Here is a 9,463-nt window from a genome sequence, read left to right as displayed (position 1 = left end):
RACCGTCATAACGTGTACGTAGTTCGATTCCTGTACATGTCTTTTGTGGAAAGTTCTCTCACCTCCAAGATACATATTTAACCCGTTTATACCATATACTTTGCTTCCATTTATTACTACAGCAAAACAAACATTCCGATGTACGGCATTGTATTCAAACCAATAATGATAGAAACMTAGCACATTTCAGTGATTGTGCATTTATCGCTTACAGTTCTGTTCACTATTCAATAACAAAGTGTCTCAATGTGATCTACAGCATAGACATACCTACATCTCAATATAAAGTATTTAACAAATAAAACAAAGTATGGTCATGTTGGAGAGTTGTTTTTGGGGGACAATCAATTCCCCCCTTATTTCCCCTTCTGGCCCTCCATGATATAAAAAAGGAACAGTTAGGTTCTGTTCAATCAAAGTGTGGCTGGATTTACAGAGTAAACATAAAACATCTTGTTTTATGTTGTTTTCAAACAGTCGGTCAATAAAACCAAGTTCATATCGATAAAAACATGCTCGCAAGCAAAATCTGAAACTTTTTCAGACTTTGACCAGATTTCAATAGTTCCCTGGGTTCTACTGTCCTGTCCTTTGGTAGGTCACTACTCAACCCATGACCCCTGATCCCTAACCCCGCTCCTGGCATAAAGGCATGATTGGTCAGTACAGTCCATAGACTTAGATTAAATAAAGGTTACATTTAAAAAAAATCTCTGTTCCCCAGCTGGCATCCCGCAGGTGGTTTTATCCCCACCATTGAATTTTTTGCATTTTCATTCTTGGACATAATAATTTTTTTTAACACTGGGAAATCAGCTCCAAGTAATTTTAAACTAGGAAATCTGTTCACAATTATTTCCACGCATAATAGCGAGACACGTGATCATATAAAAATGTAAGCAAGGTTTGAAAATATGTTTTAATCAAATATTATATATGTTTGGACTTCTTGTGGTCAATTTGCTGTCTACATATTATTTGTAATCATGTTTCGGCTCCCCGACCATCCACTCAATACATTTTTTATTTTAAAGGCCCGCGTCTGAATCTAGTTGATGATCCCTTAGACAGACATTGCATCATTGTATCTGTCCCATTATAGACATATGAGAGCATGGGCAGTGCCATTGAGGCCATCTCCATTTTCTTCTTCTACTACTTCTATGAGTTGGCAAACAAACTGAGTGCATACGGTCACCTGTAGTCTGGCCGGTATACCGTATTTTACTATATACCAGTATTGATGCACGGACCGGTATGGGTTTTTACTTTACCTTCTATAAACAGTATTCGAAGGTTTTGCTTGTTAAATATGATACGCCTTGTGTAATGTWAATTTTTATAGTTTACTCCGCTAATTGAGTCATCTTTCTCCGGTCATTGTATGCCGTTTTCCACACAGACCTAGTCCCGCCCCTTCACTCAAGGAGCGCATTTGTTGAGACACTTGGTCAATGCAGCACAAGCAACAACGAGAATGACTATGATGCTGTTTCCACTTTACTTCTTAAAAAAAAATAATGTTTATTATTTTCCAATAAAAAATTAATTTAAAAAAGACAGCAATACAAACATTGACATTCATTGTACCGTTGAATGGGATGGCCAATTTAGAGGACAAAACAAAACTTAACTCAAACAAAATAAAACTAAATCCTATTAGGTGGTACATGTATAAGAAGACAGCATATAGTCATTACAAGCAGTGTAGTTAAGCCAAAAATAAATATTGAGTGGAGTACAGCACAGAGTAGCAGCAGATTGTCAGCCCAGTTATTTACATTTACATTTAAGTCATTTAGCAGACGCTCTTATCCAGAGCGACTTACAAATTGGAAAGTTCATACATATTCATCCTGGTCCCCCCGTGGGGAATGAACCCACAACCCTGGCATTGCAAGCGCCATGCTCTACCAACTGAGCCACACGGGACGGGACTAGACCATTTATCCAGTATCGGCTGCCATATTTTATAAAACACTGGACTTCTATTGGAGGTATTGTATCGTATCTTTTCCATATGTATTACATTCCCTAAATCCCGTAACCACATTTCAAAGGTAGGTACAGCCAATTTCCAAAATTGCAATATGAGCCTTTTGGCTAATAGAGTACAAAGAGAGACAGCCTTCCCCTCCTGGTTATTCCCATCAACTGTACCAAACAGAGCGATCAATGGGTCTGGGGCTATAACTCGATCGAAGGCTTTAGATATGTAATCAAAAATGAGAGCCCAGTAAGCATGTAACTTAGGACATGTCCAAAATAAGTGGGTCAACGTCCCCTCATCCTGCTTGCACCCCTCACACAGTGGTGAGGTGTCCGGGAATATTGCAGTTTAACCTTTGAGTAATGTAACATGTGTACCACCTTAAACTGTACAAGGTTCTGTCTGGCATTCACTGAACTGTGGTTTATATTCCTGAGAGCTTCTACCCAGTCCTCATCTGAGAATTCTGAACCAAGTTCTTGTTCCCAAGCCCTTTTAATAGTGTCTGTGGATGCCTCTATGTGGGCCTGTAGCACATCATACAGTCTACAGACCGACCCTTTTGAATGGGGTTTGACAAGGATCAGGCTATCTAATGTAGGATTATTTGGCTTAATGCCATACTGTGGGGTATGTGTCCTTAAGAAATTCCTGATTTGGAGGCATCTGAAAAAACGTGTTGTTGGCATGTTGAACTTTCCCTGTAATTGTTGAAAGGAAGCTAACTGACCATCAATGTATAAATTACCAATTGTTGTGAGCCCCTTCTCCCTCCACTGTGAAAAACCCATATCATCCAATGCAGGGTGGAAAGCATGATTCCGGCAAATCGGGCTGTCAATGTATACAGTGGAGTGGGTATGTTAAGAAATCTATCTGTTTCAGATCGTAAGTTGTTGACAATTGACTGGATTAGAGTCATAAGTGGCTTTTTTCACATATGATGGACTTTTAACAAGTGCAGGAGTGAGGAACGTTGACAGGAGGCCTGCTCAATCAAAAGCCATGAAGGCTATCATTCTGTCGCATCCAGGTAAACTTTCCCTCCAGAAAGGCACAATGTTCAGATTAGCAGCCCAATAATACAGTTTAAAGTGAGGAAGGCCAAAGCCCTCTATATTGTACTTGCATAAATGCTTCTTTGAAATTCTTGCTGCTTTGTTATCCCATAAAAATTGAATTACTATTGAATCCAGTTTCTTAAATAGCTTTGTGGTATGAAATTGGGTAGACATTGGAAGAGGTAAGAAACTAGGTAGGACAACCATTTTAATAGCATTTATACGACCAACAAGGAGATAGGCAGAGTTTTCCAAAATTCGAAATTTTGTTTAGCTGATAAATTCATGTCAATTCGCTTTCAGTAGCTGATCACGGTCTCTTGTCACTACAATGCCAATGCTTGTGAACTTGTCCATCACTGTTCTAAATGGGGTAGATTGCAGAAATTGCTTATCCACAGGCCGTGATATCGGCATCAATTCGCTTTTTTGGCAGTTTCTCTTGTAGCCAGAGAAGGAGCCGATGTATTTATCAAGTTAAGGGGGAATAGAAGTTTTAGGCTTGGATAAAAACAAAGAATCGTCTGCATATAGGGACATTTTGTGCTGCGTGTCTTTTATTTTAACAGAACTATATCAGCACATGCCCGAATGCAAGTAGCAAGGGGTTCCATGGTATAGCGAAGAGAGCAGGCGAAATAGGGCACCCCTGTCGGCAGCCCTTGAACAGGCAGAATGACTGCAACATTTCCCGATTGTTACCACGGACGCCATTGGGTGTGCATAAATAATTCTTATCCAATGAATAAACTCCTTTCCAAACTGAAATGCTCCAGAACCGACATCATATACTTCCACTCAATCTGATCAAATTCTTCTCTGCGTCAAGAGCTATTACCACTGCCTCAACTTTATGATCATGATACATTACGTTGAAAAGGCGTCTCAAATTGTAGTATAATATGTCGGCCCGGGATAACCTGTCTGGTCAGGGTGTATGATGTCAGAAATTATGTTTTCAATGGTTTGCAATATCTTTGTCAACACCTATTTTTTATGGGGGTAACGACACGGGGCGATAAGACGACATCTCATGGAATCTCTATCTTTTTCAAGATCAGTGCTATTGTAGCCTAATACAGTGTTTGCGGGAGTTTGGCATTTTCTTTGGATCGTTAAACATTCGCAACATAAGTGTAGCTGAACTGGCGCAGTACTTTTTTATAGAATTCTATGACATATATCAGGCCCAGGGGCCTTGCTGTTTGTAATTGTGCTATCGCTGTGTTAATTTCCTCTAAAGTTATCCCAGCATCGGAGTCAGCAGCTGCCCCCCTGTCCAGTTTATGAAGTTCACATTCCACTTTACTTCTTAACATAAATCCACAAGCATTCTATAATTACACTATTAGTTTCTGTTTCTTACATCTGTAAGCAGCTAGTTTCTTTTCTTAGCAAGTTGTGGCTAAGTCGTGTTAGCCGCTAATGCTAATCGCTAGTCAGCCGCTAGCCAATAAATGTATGAGTCAGAGCAAATGTAGCTGGCTATACAGCCTGATACCAGTGATGGTGTAGCGCCTAAATCAGCATGTTGTTTGTGCAACAGTATCTTCTAAATCAAAAGGGAATAGGCAAAGCATGAATTTTGTTCTACATGAAGAAAACATTTAATGTAGCCAAAGATTATAGGATCCCGTAGGAAAAACTGACCAACACTGGTTGCTACCCTTCACTAACTCCTCGGCATTTTCATGTCAAACACTGTATTCAAAGTGTCCACTCTTGTATTCTAACTATAGAATTATGATAATTATATTTCCATGATTCCATCAGTTCACCCAAGTGTTCTGATCTAAATCACAAGTCAAATTACAATTGCAACATTTGGTAAAAATATTTTTTAAAGCCTACATTTTTTGCCAATATCGTGCAGCGCTACGTGGCAGTGTGGAAATGATCTCAAATGAGTGCAGAACATTTATGAAAATTATTTTGTCTTGAAGTTTAATTTAACAGTATAAAACAATCAGAACAGAGAAAGACCCATTGAAATCAATTAGAATGTATGTGTTGCCACCCTAGGGTCACACACTACTCAAAGCAAATTCAGAACATGTATTACTCAAACCATTAAATACCGTGATATAATATTTTGGCCATATAGCACAGCCCTACTGTAGTGAATTGTTTGAACAGGTACAATGCCAAGGTTGCTGATTTAATGCCACCTGCAGTTATGGAATGTTTGCTCACTAGTATAATGCATTAGCTGATCCCTCCTGATGACACAAATAGAATCATGTGATCCTTCCTTAACCCATAGGAAGTCCCACCCAGTTGACTACTTAAAAATGGTGAAAGTCCTCAATYGCGCTGCCCATGCTAAAGCTGGCTTTTGGGCACTTGAGTCATCTATCTCTTCTGGTTCAGTCCTCACCTTTGCGCCCCTCTTCTCTGATGAGTTAGTAGGTTAACTGGTTACTCAGGTGTCTCCACTTCATTCCCTACTTTCTCTCCCCCTTCTCTCATCCCTCCTCCCCTTCTCATCTGTGTCTCCATTGATGTGATGGTCTGGAGTTCAGAGGAGAACTGGTCACTCAAGTCTCTGTTGGCCAGGAGGAAATCCCTCAGTCTCAGCAACTCCTCAGTGTCCTACAAAATACAGCAGYCAGTCAGTCAGACATTTATTACTCAAACCATTAAATACTGTGATATGACATTTTGGCCATATAGCCCAGCCCTACTGTAGTGAATTGTTTGAACACCTGATAATGGTTACAATTGTGGTTAGAAGTACCTGTGTGTCTGTGTCAGTAAGCAGCTCCTGCAGCCTCTCTCTCAGCAAGTCCGTTTCCCATTGGCTGATAGACTCAGGCTCSAACCCCTCCGACACGGAACCGTCCACTCGGTCCACACCAGGAACTAACACCGACAAATCAACAGCCAGCATCTGGACAGAAACACACACACACACAGCATTTCCGCTCCATAGATCAGAGGTGATACAACACACAGATCGGAGAGCTGATAACACACACACGCACACACACCTCTAGTATCTGTTGTCCGGCTGCTGCCACTTCTGGTAGGTGTGTGAATTGCTGTAGGAGCTGCTGTATGCTGACCTGGTAGCGCCTCATCCACTGGTCACACACTCGCATCTCACAAGAGTGCATCAGCTCGTTCCTACACCTGATAACCTAAGACGAGACGCATACACAATCATAACACACACAAACACAGGTGACATGTGTGTTTATACTGTGTGCGTTTGTGTTACCTCTCTGACACAGTGCTGGTCTACGTAGTTGAAGTGGGAGCAGAAGTTGAGGAGGTTGAGCAGTGCAGACACGTCACACAGCTCCGCCCCCTTAACCCCAGCTTGACCCCGCGGCATGTAGGCCTGAGGGAGACAAAGGAAGAAAGAAGGAGAGAAGTAGTCTAATATATATCTAATATAACAGATGAAAGTAAACTGAGTACAATTTCAATAACAGACCCAATAAATCAGTAATATTTTAGTTTGCACACACACACACTACCTTGGCCAGTTCCCAGTGGTCCTGGTTCCAGAGTGGGGGTCTGCAATTCCCCCAGTTCACCATCCCCCTGGGGTTTGTGTGGTGCCTCAGGATCACGGTCCTCCACTCTGTGCACACCACACACACAGAGTACAGCTGTGGAACACATACGAGAAAGAATCATTCAAACTTCATCATGACAGGTCTCTACTGGAGTAGTCTCTCGTGACCACAAATCCAAATCTCGTTTTGTTCACTCGACCAGAGAGGACGAGGCGAAGCGAGAGGGGTTTACTCCCATCTAAATCTTTCCACGATAAGCAGACTGATAAGACCGGCTGCCTTCCAGCCTTTGGGTCAACGACTTCCATTGTTAGAGCAGTCACTCGACTATCTTGTCAATATAGTAGAAAATCTGACTCAACACAAGAGCCGGATAATAGGGGTGGGAAAMTGTCTTGGAAGTGCTAGAGATGGTCGAAGCAGATTCCAGGAGTGGTAGAGCACGTCGCCTAAACGTGTAGAAGATGGAAAGGAGGAGGATACTATCGGTGTTACTGATGTTTGAAGAACAGTATCTGCCTATTCATGGGAAGCTGGGATACACAGTGAGAGTGTTTGTGAATAAACCCTTGCAGTGTCAAAATTGCATAAGGTATGGTCATGTATCAAGTGTGTGTCAACAGAAGCAATATATTGGTGATGATCTATGGCGTTGCAATTGTGGTGGACAATCAACTTGCCGAATTCCTGGAGTGCCCTGCTAGGGTGAAGGATTTTGAAGGAGCACGGATCCGGGCTGAACAGAAGGTCTCCTACATGGAGGCGCAGGAAATTGTTGAAGGAGTGAGTGGTGCTGAGGAAGTTATGGCAGTGGATGCCCAGCAGCCAGTTAAGATTCAGAATGTTGTTCATGAGTTGAAGGACACAGACACACTGATAGTGAAGGTCAATTGTGGCGTTTATTGCACAAGTGATTAATTGTACTTCCCAAACGAAAAAAAAGTCCAAGAAGCTGGGCATAATTGTATCTGCAGCTGCAAAGTTTGGGGTATTCAGGAATTAACAACTGAAACATTGCATGGAATACTGACTGAAGATGATCCCCCCTCCCAGGCCCCTGAGCCTGTGTAGTGGTGTGAATTGGACTATGACTGGAGTGAGATGGTTTAATATTTTGTATGATATTGTTTTTATTATTCCTTTGCGCAATGGTTTTAAAAAAAAATCTTCAGTTCATTACCAGTACGGTTGGTGACAGCTTGCACATTAAATTAGTGCGAACACCATTATATCAGAAAAGAGTACGCGAGAGCCAGGGGCGTATTCATTACGCCGATTCTTTTACAATTTTTTTATTACGGATGCAAAAGGAATGAAACGGAAGGGACCTACCTCAATATGTTTTCCGCTTTGCAACTGTTCGAACTAATAAATACACTCCTAAAGCCCAGGCTACTACTGGAGTAAATTGACACATGATCTAGCTAGCCCATAATCATTTTCCTCTTAAAATGATTCAGGTTATTTGGGGAGGGGTTAAACTCAACTGACATTATGCCAGCAGACAACTTTTGACTCTCACCTGATTCCCTTTGGATCTGCACCCGCTCTGACACGGCCGCCGCAGACCTGGGTTCCTAGTGACTAGATTTCCGTGGAAGGATCTCATCTCAGTATCGGTGAAAGGGTGRAACCCCTCCCGCAGTTTGAGGAGGCAGTACCCCGCTTTCAGCCAGTTCTTATACCCGCCATCGTTCAGACGAGCGCTCAACTCTTCGTGTACCATGTACAAATTAAAACAAACACCAACATAAAGAAGAGCTAGATCTTAAAACAAACTGAAGAGTATGCCGACTATATCTCTGGAACACGACATAAGAAAAGGTCAACAAACAAAAGTGCGTATCATCCGTGATGTCAAGTTTCCGCGTTTGTCTTGAATCGAACACCGCCCATTTTCTGTCAGTGCAGTATGGGGATTGTAGTAAACTAGCTAGACTTTTCCAGCTGCCGTCGGTCTGTCCTGAAACAGCGAAACTGTTTGCATAGCCTAAATATGATTTATTAAAGTGATAACGACAATACAGGTAAAATAATTGAAATGATTCATTAGAAAATCTAAAGATGTATCTATAACTATAGGCTTAGGCCATACATTATCAGTACCCTAACTGCCTTGCCTACATAAATCCAACATGTAGTTTACCTACATAGCAGTACTCACCTATATGTCAGACTTTAGGTCACAGAATAATAAAAGCTATAAGAATCTTTAGAAAGAACAGTTGTCAGGATGGCCGAGCGGTCTAAGGCGCCAGACTCAAGGTGAAAATCCTTCCTGGGTAAAGGGGTATTCTGGTCTCCGAATGGAGGCGCGGGTTCGAATCCCGCTTCTGACAATGTTTTTCCCTAACAAAATCGTAATGAAAGAGTCAGTGGATTCCCTCAAGTGGTGAAAAGAAAACACATGAAAGTTTTACATTTTACCATTGCCTAGTTTTAAATGCGCTAATCTAGGCTATTTCCGAGTGATCGAGACAGATCAGCGACGTTTCAAATAGAAGGAAAAGAGTGTGTGAGTGTTTTCGTCCATGAGGTGGCGCCATCATCATACCAAACGCCAGAGGCAGCCCTGCATGGACGAGTTTTACTGCTGGCTGAAAGGAGAAGATTTACTGGTCACCCTCCTAGAGATTTATTTACAGGGTATCCACARAACCAAGGTGTGGTTGTGTGTGTGTTAGAAATATATACCAAGATGTGCATTATAAGAAACGTGTGGCCCTGCAACAGTAAAGCGTGCATATTTTGTTTCTGTAGTTAGAGGACAGAAAACAACCCACACACCTAATTTAAGGACCAGTGGAATTCTCTGATACAGTGAATCACTTACTTAGAGTTATAGGACCCAACTTCAAACAGATTTATACAACAAAGAGCAATTATGA

General features: G+C 41.6%; 1 protein-coding gene and 1 non-coding gene across 2 annotated transcripts; one reads left to right on the top strand and one right to left on the bottom strand.

Moving 5' to 3' along the window:
- Positions 1-4,978: 4,978 nt before the first annotated feature.
- On the bottom strand, positions 4,979-8,447 carry zgc:153935 (uncharacterized protein CXorf38 homolog). Its single transcript, XM_024010344.2, has 6 exons — positions 8,098-8,447; positions 6,534-6,668; positions 6,272-6,394; positions 6,042-6,191; positions 5,789-5,941; positions 4,979-5,643 (listed from the first exon to the last, which is right to left on the bottom strand). Exons 1-6 carry the CDS (start codon positions 8,299-8,301, stop codon positions 5,470-5,472), a joined length of 939 nt encoding a protein of 312 aa, XP_023866112.1. The 5' UTR covers positions 8,302-8,447; the 3' UTR covers positions 4,979-5,469.
- A 355-nt stretch (positions 8,448-8,802) lies between these two features.
- On the top strand, positions 8,803-8,914 carry trnal-caa (transfer RNA leucine (anticodon CAA)). The gene is made up of 2 exons: positions 8,803-8,840; positions 8,869-8,914. It is a non-coding gene; the product is annotated as a tRNA-Leu (tRNA).
- The last annotated feature ends 549 nt before the right edge of the window (positions 8,915-9,463 follow it).

The sequence above is a fragment of the Salvelinus sp. IW2-2015 genome, linkage group LG19, assembly GCF_002910315.2.
Source record: "Salvelinus sp. IW2-2015 linkage group LG19, ASM291031v2, whole genome shotgun sequence".
NCBI lineage: Eukaryota > Metazoa > Chordata > Actinopteri > Salmoniformes > Salmonidae > Salvelinus > Salvelinus sp. IW2-2015.
The sequence above is the reverse complement of the archived record's forward strand: the minus strand, read 5'-3'. Positions and strand labels throughout refer to the sequence as shown.